This window comes from Nilaparvata lugens, chromosome 1, assembly GCF_014356525.2.
Source record: "Nilaparvata lugens isolate BPH chromosome 1, ASM1435652v1, whole genome shotgun sequence".
Classification (NCBI taxonomy): domain Eukaryota; kingdom Metazoa; phylum Arthropoda; class Insecta; order Hemiptera; family Delphacidae; genus Nilaparvata; species Nilaparvata lugens.
In genome coordinates, this window is record NC_052504.1 from 59237037 (window position 1) to 59261208 (window position 24172).

General features: G+C 34.6%; 2 protein-coding genes across 3 annotated transcripts in view; one reads left to right on the forward strand and one right to left on the reverse strand.

Annotated features, from left to right (window-relative positions):
* Positions 1-24172, reverse strand: part of LOC111051707 — a 514958-nt gene that overhangs the window by 128787 nt on the left and 361999 nt on the right. The gene's annotated exons all lie outside the window — the stretch shown is intronic.
* LOC111054592 (dehydrogenase/reductase SDR family member 11) lies at positions 1836-12751 on the forward strand. Its single transcript, XM_039438229.1, has 5 exons — positions 1836-2377; positions 6682-6850; positions 7732-7861; positions 9858-9987; positions 12479-12751. Exons 1-5 carry the CDS (start codon positions 2228-2230, stop codon positions 12734-12736), a joined length of 837 nt encoding a protein of 278 aa, XP_039294163.1. The 5' UTR covers positions 1836-2227; the 3' UTR covers positions 12737-12751.

Genomic DNA, 24172 nt, shown 5'->3' on the forward strand with positions numbered 1-24172 from the left:
CGAGAGATCTTTGAAAGCTTTCAAAAGAGATTGATGTCTGAAGTTCCCCCAAGAAAAAACATCTCTCCAAACAGAGAATAAAAATACTTTGGAAAGTACTGCTATCAGTTATGGTGCTATGTTTGTTTGCTGGAACAGCCAGCTGTTTGAAATGTCCTTTATTAACGCAGCGGGTAACAAGAAAGTTTCAAAAGAAATGAAAGTTTATTAAGAAAGTTCAACAGACGAATATCATCATAGCTGCTTCAAACAAAATTTGCCATGCGCTTTGGACTGAATTTCAAACACCATCAAACTAACTTCGAGCTTTAATGAATGACTTCAATTATTCTGCATGACGGGTTATACGAGCTTGGTTATTGATCAAAGAACACCAGTTAGAAGTTGTACAGTACAACCAGATCCATGAATTCATTTATTAGTAACTGAAATGAAATCAAATATTTGCACATGATAATTACCAATAATAATATGAAAATAATGGTAATTACCAACATAGAGATATCCAAAGTGTTGCAGATACTTCTGGTTCTCCATAAATGGATTCATCAGATTCAAAAAAATATAATTACCAAAGTAGCCTACTCATTCGAAATGAATAATCTAAAGGATATAATAATAAAGGAAGGATCATCAAGTTCAGATCGTTGAAAGTACTAAATTGTTTTCCACCTGATCAGGTTCTTATTCCTTTTTTCAATCATGAACACCTACTTTGACTTTGAAAAACGTCATTCAACGCATTTTTCAATCACTATATATCAAGCTCTATTAATGACCAAGTTGAAATATACATTCAAATGTTATATTTATACATCCTGGGAAATCTCCATTGCTAGTCAATTTATAAAAAATTGAAGAACTATCAGAGGAAAAATTTATCTTATAATTTTTCATTCAAAAATAAAAAATAAACTTTTACCTAGCTCTTATTTTTCAAATCTATAGGTTTGATACAGAAACTACACTAGCATTTGAAATTTTACTATATAACTATGCTCAAGCTATCAAAGAAGTACACATATTTAATAGATAAAAATAAAGATAGATAGCCATCTCCTTGTTAGGTAGTGCTGTGTCATTTGTTTATATCAAGTGTTTTCCGGATTGCTTTGTTTTCTTGAAGTTTGTTCCTTTTTCTTGGCATGCAAATTTATTCGATTGCATAATACAGTATGTACAAAAAAGAATGACCCAATTTTGAATAGCTATATTTATTAGGAAGAAGGGCTTAACACTAACAAATTGCATATTAAAATACTCACAAAATATTGGAGTTAACGAAAATGCATCATATATGTTCAATATGTCCTCCATTGGCTGCACGGACGACATCTAGTCTGTAGCCTTAATTCATCCCAAACTAAGGTGTCTTCTGTCACTGAGGCTACAGCCGCTGATAATTCCCTGATATGTCCCCTGACATAACTCCATGCGATTTTTTCCTGTGGAGATATGTTAAACAACATGCTTACGTTCCTCCCTTACCTCGTGACATTGATGAACTAAAAACCCGTATTATTTTTTGTACACACAGTATAAAATTTGAATTCAAAAGTACTTATTACAAGTAATGAAGGTATGGAGTAGGGAGTAGATATTCTTGAACCTTTTCCAAAATCGTTACTCATTTTGTATTCTTCCTCGGAGGAATTTTGTGACCTCTTAATTTCCTCTCCATAAGAAACCTTCTCCACTTTTGATTTTTCGCATCATCACGGTTACATCAGAGTTCACATTGTCACCAAGTTTGGGCACGCTCGAAAGTTACAGTGCTTATGAACTTGTGTCGTTGAGCAGTGTATCGTTCACAGCACGACAACAAAGAGCGAGATGAAAGCGCGCCTCTTGATGACAGAGTGGGGTATCAAACTTCTTCAATTCTCCGAGGCTAATTGACTCATTGTATCGACAGTTTATTGTTCCACAACGACCGGAAGTGGGCCAGAAGAGATCGTTGCTTTTAATGACGCGAAGAAGACGTTTAGGAAGTCGTCGAAGAGCAGGAAGGATGAGGAAGTGATACTCAATTATTATTGGCCGTTATGATTGGTAAAGAGAGTGAGTGTCTGTGACAGAGTGAGAGAGACTGATAGAGAGAAAGAGTGAGTGAGGCAGATAGAGCGCGAGAGAAAAGTCGTTTGAGAAGGCGACGTTGAAGCTGTACCGCTGTAGCTTCATTCGCGCGGCGTCACTCTGATCTGAGTCGCATAATTATTGTGCCGCGATGGCAGCGCCGGGATGCATGGACAGATGGGCCGGGAGGACAGCCGTCGTGACGGGAGCCAGTTCCGGCATCGGAGCCGCGGTTCTCCAGCTGTTGGCCAAGAATGGAGTCAACGTCGTCGGTCTTGCACGCAGGCATCAACGGGTGCAGGTAACAATCTCAAACAATTTCCGATTAGAATTATATCAATATTATTTAAGATGTTTGATTGCAATTTTTTAAATTATTCAGTGAGTTATATCAATTTCATGATTGTAGATAAGAATAACTTGAAAGTTCATACTTTTCCAGTTGCATCCCATCATATTTTTATATGTGATTTAAATTATCGATTCTAATTTTTTTGTAATGTTCGATGACAAGAATAAAGATTGATTGATTGATTGATCGATTATATTTTTCAAAATCGTTGACAGTATTCATTTTAAATTTGTTACATCTAATAATACTATATATTATAGTTGCTAATGTTTGCAATTTGTCAACAGTCTATAAGCTTGAGCTTCCATGATACAATAACCTATTACACAACAACTTGATAAAATTACAATTAGACTTCTTCTAAACTTATAATATTTTCATTTTTAATAGATGATATTGTTTCATGTAAATTAACAAGTATTACTTTGAGAACTACGATAATAGGAAAGCGATTGGTTTTGTGGTACCGTAACAAAATCCTGATAAGCAATCGATAAATTAAGTTAAGCTACATGCGCCTGCTACTCCCGTTATATTTGAGGGCGGTAATGACTTGAGATGAACTCCTCTAAATACTATTTTTGAGTTCCCGGTAGTTCGGAACCCACTTAGAGCTCCACTCATCTCTCATCATCATCAGTGTCATTACCCACGCACAAGCCTAGAGCTCATGTGGGGATGTGCGCATTATCATCAGCAAAAAAAAAACAAAACTTTCAATAGTCTTGAAAAAATGTCATTATAAGCCAATTCCATTGGTTATATTCACACCAGATATTCAGATATGTATTCAGATATTGGGCTGATAGCCCAAAATTCTAAAAGTTGAATTTTTCTTTATTTGTCCTTTCTTCAATTTTGTTACAATGAACTCTTAATTTTTCTGAATCAAGTAATAACATATTTAATTTTATGAGTGCGTCATGATAATTTGATTATTTTCATGAACATTACTTTCTTATCAGAGTAATAAAGGTTTCGTGTCGCTGACAGCATTCACCAACGTTGCCACTTTGGCTCATCTGCAGTAAATAAAACTTGAATTTATCATGATAACATAGCATATTTTGTAACAACTTGCACACATGGGTGTGATCTTTGCATTCAAATGATTCTTTGTATGTTTAGTGATCTCTTCGAAGCAGGAAGCGCTCAAAATTATTGTACTCGCTATATATCAGAATATCTGAATACCAAATTACTTCTGTACCACCTGCCAGACCGGATAACGTGAAAATTGCATGTCAGTGTTATCAATGTGCTCCTACATTTAATTTAAATATGGAACAGTCCTACATAAACGATTTTATTCAACCTTCGTGAGAGAATAGTTTTACAATTTGAATACAGAGGTGGACAAATTAATGATTTCGAAACTTCTAGCTCACCAGTTGTCAGAAATTACATAGGCTCAATCATCACCGTAGAATTGAACAATCTTAATTTTTCTAAGTTTACTCTGCCATGATCAATGACATGGAATTATCCAATCGAAAGCATTATTCAGACGTGATTTCGTTCTGGAATAAAAGGAAACTAATTCTGTTACGACTTATGTTCAATAAATGTTCTCAGTAGACGGAAGGAATTGAGTTCACCTTCTAATAAGCTTCTCAAAATAATTTCGAATTAACTCACTTGATATATTGCAAAATTGTCTCCATTAATAACGACGATATTTCATTAATTTTTTTTAAATACTGTACCGGTATTTTTTATATTTTCTCCTACGGTACCCAATATTTTCTATTTTCAAAGCCGACAGCTCTCATCATTGAGCTTTGTTTCTGCACTAGAAAAGCTGTTTCAACCTACACTACTCTAATTTCTCAATTATTTCTCTAGACTTCCGTCCCACAGATCACCAATTATATCGAAAACATAAAGACCAATCAAAGAATGGCAATAAACCGATTGTGGCAGACATGTTATGAACAATCCACTTGATTCTCATCAGTTGAGACAACTTTTAATGAAGCAGCAGCAACTAGGTACTCACTTGCTCTGAAGGCAACTACGAACTTACCACTTGGTTCAAGTCCGAAGTAGCTCTGTGGCCGACAATTAACCAAAGGCGAAGCCAGTGGAAACTGGATAAACGGATAAGCGGCGTCGGAATGAGCGGTCTGAGCAACCGACCCAAATGAGATTACCCCAGAGCCAGAGAGCCAAGTGACGAGAGAACGGTTAGCTGTCAGTTCCTGCTAAACTGACTTCACTTAGTTACCGGCTCTTCTTGCACTATTCTCTGCTTCTTAGACAAAATAATCGTGTTCCGAAAGAAAAACTAAGGCATGTGATTTTTCCCTCTGGAATGCTCTGATCACATTCTCCAACAGAAATACCTCTAAATGACAATGAAATCCATCATTGTAATAAAATGTCTTGCATGAAATGCTATGAAAGTATACTGTGTATTATTCTCTTCATAAATATTGGATAGAGATTGTTTGATATAACTTATTATTAATGAAACGGTCCTTTTGAACTGAGCGATGGCTATAATTTTTCCTCCATGTGAGAATGAAAATATTCTTTAATACACACTACCTATTCTTTCTTATTCGATTGTATCTCATAATGGCATTATTCTTAATATCCACCTATGTATGGTCTTGTTATCACTATAATGGTCTTATTAATCTCCTCCTATTACGCTGATTCCGACGCTGGATAATCAAGTTTCCCTACAAATTTCAGTCCGAGACTTGAGTTATGAGGAAAATGACTTGTAGAGTAAGATGAAATTATAACAAACTCTACAACGTTGAACGTTCTATAATCAAACCATACTAGCCTCAAAATAAGAGAGCTCCATTTGCAACCTACCTACTGGTATTATTATTTGTATTAGAAGTGAGTAGGCCTATAGGCTATGGGTGAGTGTGGAGATCGAGTTAACCCGACAACCGATAAGAGTTAAGCAGCTTATCAAAGCTATTACGCCCCAACAAACTTCAATTGAGAACTAGAATAATGAGGAAAAACTTCGGGCGAAAATTTGCTGCTTGCAGAATTTAGGAGTTTTGGATAGTCTCCATGAAATAGATGAATATAATGTGTTATTCAGGCAACCATAGGTCAAAAAAACAATGTGATCAACATAAATTTGATGCTGTTAAAATAAATCACTTTGATTCAGCGTTATCAAGTATTCTTGAATAACTATTTTCTGTGTTGTTGTGAAGTTGTGTAGTTCACTAGAGATTGATAATGGTGTAATAACCAAAACTAGTATCTCAAATATTATTTCAATATATTAGAGCCTTTGACAATATAAAGTACGGTAGTTTTCATTCAATATTCTGGTATATCGAAATTTAGGCTACTCCCTGCCTCTAATATAATTTATCTTCTACATTACTTCAGTACGCTAGTAATTACCAGCTTTTCTAGGTTCAAAATTTAGGTTTCAATTCTAGGTTTTCAACACCAACTCCATCATTATAAAACCCTTTCAATTATACTTCTATTAAACTCTACCGGTATTACTGCAAGCAAATCACTCAAGTAACGAATCCATTCGAATGAGTAGGCGTCGCTTGATTTGGATAGAGGTAAACATTTTTCAATTGTAAAAGTTGAGGATTGAAACCTCAAAAAATGATCTTCAATAAGCTGGCCTTGCACTGACAGCTGACATGACCTGCGATTGTCGGCGATCAATAACTGTCAAATACAGCTCCAAGCATTTTAAATCACTTTCCATATGACTCTTTCGGAAATGGCTCCAGTCATATAACCTACTGTTGACAGAATCCTGCCTATCACTCTCGTTTTTAACTGTGTCACCACAATAAATCGCATTTGGATGTTTGAGTGTATAGGGGGTTTGCAGTGTCACTACAATAAATCGTGGCAGCTTGGTCCAAAAAATAGGGTTTTCCAATACTCCTTTTTCTGAATATTTCAAATGTCTATATTTCAAATACAGCTTTGTGTCTGGGGCCTGATTCATCAAAGTTTAGAAATATTGTAGTATAATAACACATCATAGTTATTATTGCATAGCTTGACGGAAAACATGTACATATACGTGTTACAGACTTCCACATTTCCATAAAACATTTCACAGTAATATATAATGATACCTTTCTCTGTTGGTTCAATGTGAGAATGCGATTATTCTTGTTGAATGATAAAACATTGATGAGAGCGAATGGATTCGGAAATGTATGGGGTTGAGTAGGATGTGGGTAAGGAAAGACGTGGAAATCTCATAAATATATTGTAATGCTTGTTATGTGTTGCAGGAAATGGCTGAAAGACTGAAAGGCGAGAAAGGAAAAGTTCACGCTTTGAGAGCAGACATAACAAAGGAGGATGAAGTTGTCACTGCCTTTGAATGGATCAGGAAGAATCTCGGAGGCGTCGATATTCTCATCAATAATGCAGGCGTCACTTTCAAGACTAACATTACAGGTGAAGATAATATGATTTCAGAAGGATTCGAAGCTTTTTTAACCTCAGTTTAATGCTTTGAAATGATAAATCTTGAATTTTTTGATCTTTCACGAAGTACAATGTTCATGGCGTGTTAGATCATTGTGATAACATAATATTAGATTTATCATTTTTCATTCGATCTTCACCCAAAATGATGATCTACTTATTCAAGTAAAATAGTAGCAATAAGCTGTAATTCTGATTATAAACATTGAAGAAAGCCTATAATCTTCATTAGAGGCGGGGTTAACGGTTGAGGTACAAGGTTTCTTCTACCCCTAAAAACTTTGACGAATTACGAATCGAAGTGGATTCTTTATCAGTCATTCAAGTGAAGTCCAATATATATGATTAGGGTGGGCACACACCAGTTAGTCAAGACAAGACAAGACACGTTTAGTCACAATACTTCACATAGTTGCTTATGAAGACACGTCTAATTGCAATGATTAATCGGTGTGTGTTGCTTCATAAGCAACTATGTGAAGTATTGTGACTAAACGTGTCTTGTCTTTTCTTGACTAACTGGTGTGTGGCTAGCCTAAGTTTGCACCAATAATTTTTTTTTATTGTATACAATATTATAAAAGTAGCCTACGTTCATTGGGAATTTATATGTGTAAATTCAAGTAGTATCATTTCTCCAATGAGCAATTTTATCCAGTATGAAAGGTTTTTCTGATCTGTAATTTAAAGCTTCTGATTGAAACTCAAATTCTAAAGAATAAAAAACCATGATTGATCTGATCTTTATGAAAAGTGCTACGCATCAAACACAAAGTTAAATTAATATAACTTATTTGAAATGTATTGAAATTATGTTAAAATTATGGATAAAATGATTTATATGTGTTTAGATGGTGAAGTTCAGCATTGGAGGATGATGTTTGAGCTGAACGTGATCGCACTTGGAACTTGCACAAGGGAAGCGCTCAAGTCGATGAAAGCGAGGAATATGGATGACGGGCACATCATTAATGTTTGCAGGTAAAGAAACATGAAACTAATGACTTCATATATCCTCTAAACGACCAAATTGCTTATACTTAATGACTCCAATTAAAATATCGGGAACATGTCTCCATGATTTTCACTTGTAAAACGTGGATTCCAAGAAGTTTATGGAATCCCGAAATACTTTCAGCCACCTCCAATAATTTCATACTTGTGTAGCCCAATAATTTATTTAGGAGAAATGTCATCAATTAGCTTGTCTATGAACTGATTTTTGAGAATTTCATGTGTAATGCAGATGTTATGTAACAAAACTTGGAATTCCTATAGTTATTTAAATAACTGTCTCCTATAAGGAGAGCCGGTACCGTCATTCAGCAATGAATCGATCCTAAACTCATTAAGTTTGATTTTTCATTCGTATTTTGTTCACAATAATTAATTGAATTAAGGGAATTTCAAAATAATTTCTTATTACTAGAACAACTTCTGTAAGCAGAAACCATTTTGTTCGTCTTAAATAATAAAATTATTAACTTTAAATATTTTAAATTATTATTGTCTTTTCATGAGACTTCATATGAAGGATTCATAGGCTTCTATTGAAACATCGTGATAATTCTGTAGTTTATAGAATATTATCACAAATTTTACAATTGTACTTATCAAGATTGTTTTCCTATTGTCCCCTCTTTATCTCTTCTAATATCTCTATCAAGTTACCCCTATAATCTGATTCTGATCGTTGTCATTCTGTTTAAAGGGTAGCTATCACCCTGGTAAATGCCTCTTTGCCGAAATCTGCCGAATCCCGGCGCGTCTCTTGCACGTTTAAGGTTGAATCGATTTTAATCTATTCGAACCCTCGTTAAAGCAGGCAGAGAGCCTAGAGCGGCAGCGGCCGACAGGCGACAGACATATACAGTCAGATTCAGTCTAATCTGTCAGCATTCCCTTCGAGTAACAGCAATGCTCACCATTGAAACAATGCTGACATACAGTAAGAATTACAATATTCTGTCAGAATATCTCACGAATGACATCAATGTTTCCCGTTAAACTGATGCTGACAGTTTGAAGTGAATGTGACAGTAGGTCTGCATCCTATTTGCCGGAGAGCACTAATCGACCGTTGCAAATCCACGTCTGAGGCTCTGAGTGGGTCGGTCGATAGTCTGAGTTTGACTGCCAGCCTATTCTCACAAATAGAAACAGCCCCTCCTATTCCAGCTTGAGATTGCTGATAGTTTGGCTTGTGAAAACTTGATTGTACTATTGGATTTGGATTGGTTTCTGTGAATGTGATTTGAATTGTAACTGTGATTGTGATTTTAAAATTCAATTGTGACTTGGGTGACTGTGTAGTTCAACTAATAATTGATAATGAATAAGTTGAACTATTGAATTTATTACTAGAAATAACGATATCTGCTCTAGATCAACATTAAATCTGGGAAATGATTTTCGCATGAGATTCAATAGTAAAAATGTAAATGCTAATCCAGAATATTGAAGTAAATTTTAATAAAATTTTTGATAAAATGATGCAAGCTCATTGAGGTGGCTTGGAACCTCCTACCTACCTTAGCCGCGGAATATGTCGATGCCGTGCTCAAACGAGAAAAAACTTGATCGAGGTCTTAGGTCTATGAAAATTGATAATCTAGAATGAGAAATAAGTAAAAGAAGCTCTTTTATTGTTTTTCCTATTATTTATTATTGGTAGACATCATTTTTTTAAATATATTTCATTATACATATTATTTTTCCGAATTATTGGCAATTTATTTTCACAAAATAATGTAATTATTTCCAAAAAAAGAAAATATACATTTTTAATGGAAATTTGTTTATTTCAGTTGAATTAATTTTGATTTAATTTCAGAATAACTAATCGAACAAGAAATAGAATCCAAATTTCTTTGATTAATGATAGTCTACTGTAGCCTATGTGGAATGAATTTTCCCTTAAATGAATGGATGATGACGCTCAGCATTGCATTGCACATTGCTTGATGCAATTGATTAGTGTTGCAGGTAACAGGCTCCCTCAGAGGATGGGTAATTTCGTCTATTGTTCAACCAAATATGCAGCAAAAGTTATAACAGAAGGACTTCGACTGGAATTGGCACAGAAGAAGTCGCATATAAAAGTAACGGTAAGAGTAAAATTAATAAAAGCCTTATCACTATCATATTCAAATATCGAACACCGAGCTTCGCTCGTTATTTTTATTAATTATTGATATACAGAACAGAATATTCTTTGAAATGATCGTGCTCATTTTACAGCTGGCTATACGTCAGCTTATGAGTTTCGGAGATGAGATATTTTAATTTTCCACAGACGCACTATTTTATCATCCACAGACGACGAAAGTCTCAGCTGTTTTTCCAAGGATTAATTATTATCCTTTTAATGTCGTTCAGCGAGTTTTCCCAGGGGTGAGACGTAGTGCAATCGAATTTTTATATCATAAACCTACTATGTTCCAAATTTCGTGAAAATCGTTAGAGCCGTTTGCGAGATCCGTTGGACATAAATAGTCATAAATAAATAAAATAACCGGCAAATATAAAAATATATACAGATATTATACAGAAATTGCTTGCTTAATATAATAAGATTATTGGTGAGTGAGAATGTAAAGTCTTGTCATTTCAAAAAATTGAAATCTATGAAGCCAATCCAACAAAAACTTTAATTTTCAGAAAACTGAGAATTGATTATTTGATTGTATTCTAATCCATAGAAAAATCAAATTCTCAATTCAACTTTATCATAATGAATGAGTTGAAACAATTTTTGAAAGAAATTCTACATTGGGCAGCTCTTACTTGCTCTCAGTGTAATAGAAACTCTCTTCTATTATTTTTGTAATCTTTTACAATTTTTCTTCGGAAAACTTATATTTTTATCACTCCATTTATTCATTCAATTCAATAATAATTTACTCACCGTATTGATTTTTCTCTCAAGATTGTAGGTATTCTATCTTCTGATTATCTTGTTCTTATTTTCCTCTTGAAAATTATAATTAGCCTAATATTTAATTTGATTGAATGACTACATGATCAATATTCGTTATGATTTAATAAAAAATAATACTGTCAATGGAAGCACAACGTATGTGATTAAGTTAGAATTCAAAGCCGCGAAAATGTCTTCTAATCATCTCCACAAATAGAATAATTGAGATTAGTGGAGACAAAGAGACTGAACACAGAGTGATGGAATAAGTTTAATTTATGCATCAAATCAGAGACTGAGTTGAAAGGTAGGCTTCCCACGTGTATTGTGGGAGATTTCAAGTTAAATACGGGGATTATTCCTGCTTCGCATGTATTATCGTCAGACGAGCGAAACTTTGCCGTGACTAAGTTGATATCTAATGAGAATTTAAGTTTGTTAGAGTTGGGACTGAGTCATCGGTAAAAGCTTTCTGAGCTTAGTGAGATGAATTGTTCCCTCATTTAGAAAACAACGTTACATAATCTCATTTGCTGTTTTGTAAGTGTAATAAGTTATCACATTTAATATTCATGTAGAACATGGCTGTAGTCTTTTTAATTCCTTGGGCACTTTTTGCTTCAAAAATGTGGAGAATATCAAATGGTGGCATTCAGAAAGTTCGCTTTATTTTCAAGTGTCAGTGTATCACACCTAATCCGTTTCGATAAATCCGTTTGAGCCGAGGTGATTAGAATATTATTGACATTTTCTAATCACCTTGATTGGATCCAATAATATTGATATTTTGCCATCAACTATATTGTCATGTCATAAGGTAGCATATAAAATGACAATTGTCATATTAAATCATAGGCAAGGACTCCTGTTCTATGATTTATATTTACATTTCCCCACCAAAACATGGTATTGAACCTAATTTTTGGATGTTAAATAATGAACACTTCTATTAAATCTCAATCAATACTTTGTGGGTTTAGACTACACATTTGAGCACTCCTTTGCACTGAAATATGGGTACTCTACTCTCACACTGATAGTAAGGAAGTACAGGGAACAGCTACTTATGCGATATGGAGTGCAAAAACAAGTAACGTGCTCTTTCCATTAACTACAGGTAAAATCTGTTATTTAAAAGTTAGGATTCAGCAGACTGTGAAAATAAACGCCCTTATGGTTCAGTATAATCATAGAATAGGAATGAAGAAATTAATTTATTCTGTAAGGTATAATATTCATACTTGGTCAATGTTATGGTGTAATGCATAGAACGACCATGGCTTAGGCTACTTCATAGATGAATTATTATTATAGTTTCGTGGTTTTTTATCTGTATTTTGAGGAAAATGAGTTTACATAGTTTGTGACAGGCACTGTCCAATCTGCAATATGCGAGAGGAGGAAACACCAGAACATTTTATAGCTTTGGTTATGATTGCATGTGTTAAAATATTCTATCTTCATCTTTTAATATCGAATGCTATTTTCTATCATATAAGATTTATTGTCTCCATGCTGTTATTTATTTTGATTATTCATGTACAACCAATTTGTATGAGCCAAGGCTCGTGAACAAATAAAATTATCATTAATTTATTTATAGTTTCGTGGTTTTAGAACTGATTTTACACGTGTTAGAGGTTGCTCAAATGTATTCAGAACCAGTAATTTATTTGCAGAACCTCAGTCCCGGAGTGGTTGATACAGAAATATTTGATGTGGGAGGATGGACCGCAACCCTGGCCGGGGCTTTCGAGTCGGCCCCCAAACTCAGACCAGACGAGGTCGCTGATGCAATTGTCTATGCTCTATCAACGCCACCTGGCGTACAGGTAAACCACCATACACCACTGCTGCGTCAATATTGCTCGCGCATCTATTTATTATGTATTGTGGATTCCAAAACTATCATAATCATAATAAACACGCGTTTGTAAAGTATTTGTTGCATTTAATAGTATTAAATTGAGTTTCAACTCGTGTTGAGTCTTATTGGGTAGAAATTATCCATGAGTTATTGACCGAGCGAAGTGAGGTCTAAGATTCAAGTCGACGGTTTTGCATTTCTCTCTATGTTTATATTTTTGTTCATATTTATGTGTATATGTTCCGCATTTAAGGCGAGACGCGGCAATAGATTCTCATGAAATTTGACATGTATGTTCCTTTTTGAATTTCACGTCGACGTGTATATAAGGCTTTTTAAATTTTGCATTTCAAGGATAATACAAAAGGAACAGGTGTCTTCTTCGATCGCCAATATTACCGTAAGAGTCAGACTATAGAATTATTCAACTCAAATCAGCTGTCGACTGGATTATCAATTGCATGTAATGACGTATGCAATGACGCATGCAATTAACATCTCAAAGTAACTTGGTAAAAAAATCAGCTGTCGTGTGGACTATTAATCGCATGCGTCATTGCATGCAATTTTTATGCAGTATTAAATGCACTATCAATCGCCTGCAATGACGCATGCAATTATAACTATGTACCTAGAATGTATTCTAGGTACATTGGTACCTCTCTCGACCTTTATTATGCTTTCAACACGGGATGACCTGTTGTCAGTATGTCTTGAAGGAAATAAGCTTTTGAAGTTAGCATTTTTGATACACCAAACCCAACAGCCATTAGCCGCTTTCACACCAATATATCGCCAACACGACATACAAACAGGATTTACTCTAATGGACAGTATAAGAGGAGGCTGTGGTTTAAACCTGCGCGAGGTCTACTGTTCACAGAGCTACTAGTTATATTTTTCACAAATCATGAAAGACTATTTCCTCTTGTACCTTATCTTGATCTCCTGTTGATCTGCAGTAAATTACTTGATTATTGTTTGAATATTGAACGATCAACAATCTATTACTTAATTTAGAAATTGGAAATATCATAAAGCAAAGCTCCTATTGGCTCTATGTAGTAGGCTATAGGTCTACGGAATTCGACTGAGTTCATTTTCATGGTTTGTGATGTTTGGTGGAGTTATCAATGCTCCTGCTCTTGATCTAAAGTAATTGTTCCTGTTGTAAAGACTATAGTTTGTGTAAAATAATTCAAGACTTGGCCGTCCATCCCAAGAAATTACAGGGTTGCCAAATCGTGTAAAATTGCAATAAAAAAGTTTCTAGCATGTCGAAAATTTCATGTTATCTGCTCGACATTGACGAACATAAACATTAATTAAAAAATAACTATAGATCGAATAAATATTATCCAAACACCAATAGAAAGGAGACATTCTTTCCGTTAATGTGATATAAAATTATTATGCATTACGAACCCCCATGATTCTGAGAGAAGTGATATTCAAAAGAAGAACAAATTTTCGCGATTTTTCCAATTATATCATAAAAGTTAAATTTCCTTTTGATCCTTCAACCCTGAAACTTTTCTATCACTAATTGGATATCAGGAATGATATTCTACATCCAATTTTGACGTTGAATTGGAAATGTGAGAAAGTTGCAATTTTACACGATTTGGCAACCCTGTAATTTCTTGGGATGGACGGCCAAGTCTCAACTTATTTTACACAAACTATAATTTGTGCTCAGCTAGCTATGGTAGTTTTACGCTCAATGATATTCGGGGAGAGAAAAAATATTTACCCCTTGTAGAATAATACCTCAGTATTCTTACCAGCTCAACATAGAGCTCATATATAAATTTCTGCTCCAATATACTGCAATCAGCTGCTGCCGCATATGTCCGCAATCCTTACCGTTTCTCTTGCTGCTCCAGTATTCAAAGATGCTGAAGTGGTAAACAAATATAAGGTTTCCAGTATTGTATAAAACAATATGGTGCTAACTCCAAAACTGTGCAAATGAAATAGAAGCGCTGACCTTCGTATTTGATATTTAAAAAAAGTATATATTTAAAAGTTTGTTTATTAGTTTTCAATCTAAATTCCTCAAGAAAGTTGTTGAGAATAAAAACTACATGGAATCTACTTGAAACAGAGTGCTTCCAAGAAATATGGTTGTTAAGGTGAAATGGAAGAAATGTTGTCAGTTCTTCATAATCAATTTGAGCCAAACTGAAGATTCAATGGACTCAAGCTATCATAATGTTTTTTTACTGGTTTTTGGTCTAACCAAAAATTACCACTGATGAAGATGCTTTTAGTGCATTGACCCTTGAGTTTGGCTCAAGTAAATTATGAGGAACTGACAACATCTCTCTTATTACTCTCTTATGCATAAACTCCACAGCATCTCTGTTTGTTGAGTGAAAAATATGGTTATTTTCACAGTTAATCTCGGTTGAACTTCATTTCTAACTCTCTAGGGAATTCATCTTCATCGGATTCATCTATTATTTCAAATGAAATTATATTCGCAATGAATAAATTTATTGAATAATGAATTAGATTTAATTGAATTTTTAATTGTGGAAAATAATTTATATTCCAATACGATTGTCTACTGATTGCTGTAGTGTTTGTATCATTCAGCCATGTAGTTTATTGTCTTTGTTGTACTGTTGTAGTTGTTGGTATACATAGCAGAGCACAATTCTAATGAATCTTACTAATCTTGGCTTTGAACACGACTTTAATAAAGTGTGATAATGAGCTTAACTCTTGAAGTAGAATTGAAGGTGTACGTGGAACACAGGAAGTCTTCGTCTGACCTGACGAAACTTTGTACAGTGGAGAAAAGTTTATAAGTCCTTTGAAGAGTTCTCCTAGTTCAGGAGTTTACTTCATGGACGGCAGTTCCTTTTCCGGAGAGTGCTTCCAAAGTGATCTTCCATTCATCTAATCTTGTTTAAAAACTTTTGTGTACTGCTACATTTGTGCATAGCATAGTGTTCGGGCTACGTTGTCTCACGTTTGAGTTCACCAAGCAATCTTTCACTCAAAACACTTCACTATAGACAAAGGCAAGAAAATACTTCCTTATAAGAATTCTTTATTAATCAATAAATTCCTCAATTCACCGTTTTCAATTTCTGTGGTGGGGATGATTGTTATTCTGTTCAACTTATAGTGTGGAGAGAGCTACACAAATGATATAAAAGAGTATCTTAATCCAAATAAGAACTATCGTTATAGTATTTTAGAAGTAGGGTTGGTGGTCTTCTAGAATTACGAGTGCTTTATATCATAGTCCAGGTCAAGTCAATAATGACCAAGATTGGAAAAATATGTTCTAGAAAAATATGTTTAGAGTGCGCTCTCTCTGTTACACAGCAGTCTACTTCCTGTGGACTATAATTAAATTATTGACGAATTGCCATTAATAAATTGATCTGTGAAGCAGTTATAACTACTACTGGAAATAACTCGGTTGAGAGAGAATGGAACGTTGCAGTATTTCAGATCCTTGTGCAAACAACGTTATTGGCTTTGTCAACACATGAGTTAGATAAAGGTCGTTTATTACTTTTACGATCCCATTTGATACAGCTAGTCGACAGACTGAAGTTAATTATCCAATTAATAGATGGAATGGGCATCACTGAGAAAATAGACGGTTATAAATTCAACAATAAAAGTGGAATGTCTTCGGCAATGAATGTAAAATTTTATAGAAGGTTCACAAGAGTATTGTTTGTACAAGAGATTGTAGAAAACCCAGAATATTCCGAGCATTCTTGAATTTGAGTTATAACTTGTAAGTTCATATAGAAATAAATTCATGAGGAGTCCTGAACAAACTTTATAATTCAAAACCCCCGGCAGTAGAAAAAACTTTTATGTAAAGGAGGGCCATTCAAACTCATCAAACTTTACCAAGAGTATAATAAAGAGAAACTTTCTAGACTTTCTGGAATAATCAACGTCTTAAATGAAATTATCAAACCAATCCACCCTATCCACGTTAAAGTAAACGTGTGGATGCCGATTCATCTGTAATCCTGCTATACACTGTACAGGTATATAGATAATAGATGCCGATTCACCAGTGTTGTGTTAAAATAACTACTGACGACGGGTGAGAACTAGATTTGGTGGTGGGGGGGGGGTCTCCCCTGATTCAGCCAGTACAAGTTTCCCAAAATGATAGTCAATAGAGTGTGAATTCGTTTTCATTCACGCGTTTGCCAAGTTTAAAAGTCTTTAGTAGATAAACTAGATAAAATGAGTCTTAACACATAGTCCAGCCACTATATACAGTGGTGCTTGCAATATATATTTATTGTAGATCTGATTTTCAAAAGTTATTTGGATACATTAGAGAAGTCTAGAACAAATTTTTCATGCAAAATTTCCTTGTGCTAGATTCTTCACACCTTGATGAGACGTGAAGAATGAAGTGTAGTGCGATGAGATCCGAGCATTGTGTCAAAAGTTATAAGTGTTTAAAATTTTGATCCTTGAGGAGTCCTTATGCGTGCCTCTCCACTAGGAGAATACTGAAATGAAGTGCATCGAATGGGTGATTCTCATAGAACATAATCTCATGAACTTGAGAAATATCCCAGTGAAAACAATTTAGTTGGTAATGATGGTTGAAGCTGAAAATGAGGTGTTTTTCACAATGCAAGGAGCATTGTTGTCAAGTGTACCTGGAGATATCGTATATGAGATAGAGCGCTCTACCTGGTCTCAGATTGTAGAGCACAAAATTAAACCAAGAGGGATTTTAAATCCCTAAATCTAAATGATAACAATCGGAAGAAATTGTTGATGAAAAACTAAAATTTATCAAAGTTGATTCTTTCTTAAAATTTTAATCATTTTTGAAAAGTCATAACTCAGTACACATTGGAAATAGACAGTTCCGAATGATCTCATTTCATTCAGATTTTTATAATCTAAAAAAGGCGGGGGCAAATTTTTCTGTCCCATCACTGGATTTAGCGGAAATTGCTGAAAACTGGAAACTGAACCAAAAATACGAGGTTTTTGGGCCACTCTGTAACTAGCACAATGAAATTTTGCATGAAAAATATTGTTGCAGACTTCTTTCATGTATCCAAATAATATATTAAAAAATCAAAAGTACAATCTATATTGCATGCACACATCCTTTTCTATGTCCATATTGACTGAACTAACATTACAGAAATAATAAATAAGAAGCGTTGGAAAAGTACTCTGGATTGTTTTATGTACCATTGATATTGATGGATGCCATCAATATTACTAATGCCCATGAGGATTAATGTACCTAGCAATTGAATGAACTGTCAAAAATAGTGAACCACGTTAACAGCCAAGTTCAGGCTGCTTATGCATTTAAACAGTGGAACTTGATGATGAGGAGAGCAGCTTCACTCCCTCTCTGTTCCCAGCTGGGCTACAAAATAGCCTGCAACTTGGGTTGTGGTCCGTCCAACTACAACTTATTGTGGCCTGCGGTCCCAACCCTCTGACCTGCAGTCCCAACTCAGACCCTCATTCTAGTCGCAACTCCAAATTATTATTATCCCCAACTGAATTAATCTTTGCTCCTAGGTTCAACCCCACTTACAAATTGATTAATTACATTGTTGGCACAGTTCTCTTCAATGTATGAGCAGTTATTCATGAATAACTATTGTAAAGGGAAAGATTATTTCTCCACAAAAAGATATTGTGTACTGGGTCATTTCGAATACATGCTCTGTCCGGAAATTAATGTCAATTATTTTTTCCCGACGCCATTTCACATTCCAGAGCACTGGGGCACTGTGAGAGTTGTTAGAGGTATTTAAATAGTCTTACATAACTCATAAAACTTAATATTCCATCACTTGCAACATCTCAAAATTAGGTTTCATGAGGATAAATCAGTGGATTAAATCAAAGAATGATGCATTTCACCTTTTACATAGGCCTTATTGAACCTGTTTTTTATTTCTATTGCCATCATACACATTATATTATTTCTTACTCCTCGATATGAAAGCCAAACCAAAGTGAAGCAATGAAGAAATTCAACATTATTATTTTTTCGTGATTTATAATTTACAATTGAATTATTATTTCATATTATGTAGGCTATTATTTCGGTGGTTTTTTTTCTAAGGCAGTCAATTAATTTGATTTGATTGATTTCCGTGAGAGACGTTTTTGTGATGCGTGAAAGTTCAAATAGCAGAACTTGATTTTTAAAAAACTTTTGAAGTGAAAATGCACTTACTTTTTGTATAGTGACGATCGTTTCGACCTGTTGTTGGTCATCATCAAGTTTAATTTTAATAGTGAAAAAGTATGGACATACAACAGAGTCAAATAGCAGCGCTCCCTCGAGCAACGCCGTGTATTGAGGAGCCAGTCTTTTTAAACAATGTTAATATATCATTGGGGATGACTATTGAGTATTGAGTTGTATTTTTATGCTTTGTTTTCACTAGGCTCTCTGTGAGCTAATGGCGCTGACCTCAAAAATTCTATTGTATATTGTTTCCTTTACTCGAAAATCATAATAATTGAGATGAATACAGGTCTCAATCGCTTGTCAAGTGGTTTATTTTTTCTAAAATTGAATTTTAGTACCATTTTTAAATTACATACCTTCTTATAAAGAGAGAATCATGAAGACTCTATCATGCAGTGAGTATAGAATGTAATGTTACTTTCTATCCTCACTGCTATCATGTCGATGAAAGATATTTGTGAACAATCAAGATATTAAGAACAATCTTGAACAAAAACAGTGCAAAAGGTAAGATTGGTTGCCTAGCAGCCAAACAGTAGAACCGTTCTGATAGGTTACTGTTATAAGTTGTTACACAATTAATCGTACTTGACAAGATTTCGTATTTGGATATCATTTATAATATGACTGACTCATATTGAAAGTCCAATATTATTTTATATTTATGAATTAATTTCAAAATGATAAATAATACTTTACATAAATGGAATAAACAATAAATGGAGTAAAACATAATTGTAAATGTAAGAGTAAACATAAATGGAGTAAACAATATTCAAAGCTTATGTGGATATTATCGTGGAGTACAGATACGGTTTAATAACTTGATTATTTTTGTGTGTAACATTATCTAGCAGCAAAGTCGGTACGGTACTGTGAAAGAACATGTTACATTCATAGGCCTCCTCAGCAGAACACAATATTCATGATAGTGAATGTTTATTGAAATAGTGAATATTGATTATTGAAAAAATCAATAAAGGATTCAGAACATTTCGCATTAAAAATGAGTAACTGTCATAGAAAATGGATTTTCTCCAAACTATGCTGTTCCAATAACTTTCAATTAAATTAATGACTAATATTATGAATTGACAATAATAACCAATAAATATTGATGGTTATTATCATTTCCTGTGTATTAGGGAATTGTTTTCTCAATATAGGCCACCGTTACTATGTAGTTTGAAATGATGGTCTGGGCCAGGAGAGTATTGACAAAGGATTTCTGGAAGGAATAGCCTTAACATGAGTAATGCTATCTTTAACCTATATAAAACGCATCTATTCGAGGTTATGAATTATTATGGCGATGGCAGTCTATGCTAAAAGACATTAGGAGATAGATAAAACTAATTTTACCATGATTCATTGAATCAACGGTTAACTTGGTTTGTTTTTCTGCTGATGGCTATAAGTCAAAAATGAGCGGATTCAGCGAATTTTTCAGCTGGTGGATTAATTTGTCAGATGTCCAAGCTTTGCTTGTTTGCATGAAATGGATCGGATGCAACACTGAACTGTAGGCTATACAGCCGGCAACTACTGCCATCTACTGGATCGTAGCCCACTCCGAGGCGTGACTGCTCCCCCCTTCCCAACGCTTGCAAATAATAATACAAACGACCCCGCACTCGCGTATTGCTCCTAACACTAATTATGAGTTACTGCCCACAAAGGGCCGAGCAAATGACAGCCGAAAAACAAACACTTTAACGCATCCAATGGCGAAACTCTCAACTATCCGGGAAAGGGATGGGGCTTGTAAAATAGTAGAGACTTTTTCATTCCAGGGATGAGGTTTTGTAAACTAGGAGAGGCTTTTTCCATTTTATGAACAGTGGGGTGTGTGGAGCAGTAAAGTCGTCAGTGCAATGGTGAAAAAATACTAAAACACGTAGACACTAACTGCTATTGACGGTCATACATCACACTGTTTGTTTGTTTCCACTGGTTTGTCTAATAACTGACTATGCAAGACTGAATATTACCAGACAAATTCAGGGTATTGTATGCAAATTAACTACTGTATGCAACATAGGTGATATTATTTGGAATCTTCTTGCTTGATCACTTTGATAGAAATCTATTGATCGTTACTGTGTATTGCTGCTACTGGCTCTATACTATACCAAAATCAGTTGATGGATTCTAGTGATAAATCTATAGAACTATTGGAACGTTATTGTATCTAAATGTTCCGATGATATTTTATAGTCTGATGATCAAGTGTGATGGATATTTATGTGAATCATCCACTTTACTGAAAATATCGCTCCACTAAAAATATTTGCTTCTTTGCATTTCTTCCATAGTAACTCACAGTAACTACAAGTCTGTTATTGATTCCATGAGTGCAAATTATAGCTATCAATGCTCAATGTGAAGTATCACTTCAAAATATCCCGAAACTCTTATTGAACATTAGATAACAAAAGAGTATATGACAGACAAGTTCTCTCTGCTGACCTGCTATTTCATGTAGAGATAGAGAAAAGAGGTCTCTGGGGACTCCGAAACATTAATAGGGGTAACTCGCCTACATTTTATGCCTGAAGTCACGTTTGCGACTGCGTGAGGCACATATCAGCATTCATGCAATTCCGGATACTTTATTGTATTGAATTGTAGAGCGTACCGTAGTCCTACCGCCAAAACATGGCATCTAATCAAGCGGGAACAAGTTCGATAATGGCAAATCCCCACAGGCTGTGTACATACTGCAAGATAAAACAATAAACAATTTATCAGACAATACCAAAATCTGACTTTGTTGCTCAGAATGCGTTTCAGCACATGATGATGGGAAATCAATGATTAACTTATTATGATTTTTTATGGAAAATCAATGATTAACTTATTATGATTTTCTAGTAGGATTCCAAGTTGAAAAAAATGCTAATGAGCATGGAATATCATACGAAAATATTTGAATATTGTCAATATATGAATACCTTCCTTGAATTTACAGTATTGGATGGTGGAAAAATGTTGGAATATACACTTTTACAATTTAACAATAATCTGTATTCCAATATCAGAAATCCTCAGTTTTAATAAATAATTGCCCCTTGATCAGGAAATACGAATTTCAATCCTGAAACGTATCATATTTTGTTCGATGTAAGGTTTCAATTCAGATATATCTGATGAGGAAGATCCGTGTTCTCAAGGGAAATTATATTCCCACTATGAGAGATCTGATATTACAAAATGTTGTACTCTATGGCCCGGTTTCACAAAAGCTGGTTAAATATTATTCGTGGTTAATTTCACGATAACCAATCAGAGAAGACTTTTTTTGGAAAGACGACTTCTCTGATTGGTTTTCGTGGAATTGATCACGATTAAAACTTAACTGGATTTTATGCAACTGGCACTATGTGTTGTTATAATGTCATCAGTAAGTGAGACTTTTGATGTTATAAAAATGTAAACGAACTCCACTGAAACAAGAACTCTACTTGAATCAATATATATTAGGTTTGTTATCATTATGACAATAATTTTTTATTGAAACAATAAATTTTAGTATCATACTGAACTGAATCAATATAACTGTATAGCAGATTTACGATTAAATAATGAACTAACAACTAAGGCATGATGGGAATATGTCCAATTAGAATAAAATCATTTCTCTCAATAACAAACAATTCCCCAGTAATCATTCGAAATGATTATTTCTGATGGAGGAAGCTTTTTCAGGCGACTATTGTTGAATAAAAATTTAGAAAGGAATATGAACTGTAATGAGAGCAATCCTGTTGACAATTATAGTTGAACTCGTTGGGAATAGCAATGTCGAAATGTCCTTGAGTATTTGAAGTGCTGGTAGCAGGTGATTTTCACTATGGAGTGAACGGTAGTGGAGGATGGCAAGAAGGTTGAAGATCCAATAAGAGAGATAACAAAATAAATTGACATTTCCCCTTCCAAACAGAGCAATGTCGTTTGTTGCCCCAAACCACCATCAAATTACTTGCGAATCGTCGTTCTCCTTCTCAATTGTCCTCCCACTCATTCCTTCATCATTCTCGGTTGTCTGCCTCTCTCAGTGCGCGAGACAGACTCGAGCTCAATTTAAATTTAATTAGAAAAAATTACTACTCCACCCTGCCGGAACAATAAGGCCGTACGGGTGCGGCTCCTTAGCTGCCGCTGTAGACCCAGCCCATGCAACTCTTCCTTTCCGCAACTCGGATAATTCACAAACTGTGATGTTAGCACATAACTTCACGGTGAACTTGTGTTGTTCAGCAGCTGAACACGATAGTCGACAAACATCGAGCTGAAACTTTACGTCGACATTACCGAGGAGGATGATTTGTTTCTTCACACTCACAGGATGGCACTGTACTTCGGAACTGAATTCATTTACGCCTATCTCGAAACTTGAAAGTGAATATTCCTATTTCCTATCTCGACTCAGAAACTGGCAAGGAAGAACTTTATCAAACATCATGTAGGAGAATGCATCTAGTTAACTTCACACTGGCTCAAAGGTTGTGTGTGGGTAATGGGATGAGTTGGTAATAGAGAGAATGCCGAACTATGAATGAGTCGCTCTTAGAACAACATGCATTGAAGGTTTTGCTCGCTCCTTGCAAGAGATTATGTCGATCTTGCAGAATAAAATCTTGAAAAGCCCAACTGGTACGTAGTGTTTAAAGAATCTTGTTATATAATACGAAATCATTTGAAAAAGCAGAATTGAATTGTTCGTCTAAAGTCTCTTTTGACTTTCACTTAAGTTATTAATAGAAATTACAAGCATACTCAATGATCGACTGAAGTAATCGAAATGAATCTCAATAAAGGGACATAAAAGTATACATAGCTATTCAAAGATAGCTGGTGAAAATCAGTATCAATCAAATCATTACGACATAATCACTTTATAGCACTTTTTTGATTATAAATTTTGGAACCTCTAGAAGAATCTCGACGAATAATCAGTGAATGGGATTGAATCTATAAAACAGAGAAACCACATTGCTTTCAACAATATTTATATCATGATATGTGAATTCTACATGAACTTGAAAAGGATTTTTTCTCGAAATGTTCAATATACCATCAGCGGTTTGCTTCAAATTATAGGCCTCAAAATGATTCTCAATGGTTTCGCCTGTATAGCAAAGCAATCTATAATTCTCACTCATGAGCTTTGAGTGAAATTTGTGTTTATGATTCCTGCATGAGAAGCAATTTAAATTAATTATTCAGTAGTCTACAATCTACATCATCAGAAGAATATTAGATTAC

What these genes read in the sequence shown, in the direction of transcription:
- LOC111054592 (XM_039438229.1), top strand. Translation starts at nt 2,228, where the DNA reads ATGGCAGCGCCGGGATGCATGGACAGATGGGCCGGGAGGACAGCCGTC. An exon ending in TTTCAAGACTAACATTACAG is followed by an intron (nt 6,851 to 7,731) that starts GTGAAGATAATA and finishes ATATGTGTTTAG; the next exon opens with ATGGTGAAGTTCAGCATTGG. An exon ending in CACATCATTAATGTTTGCAG is followed by an intron (nt 7,862 to 9,857) that starts GTAAAGAAACAT and finishes GCAATTGATTAG; the next exon opens with TGTTGCAGGTAACAGGCTCC.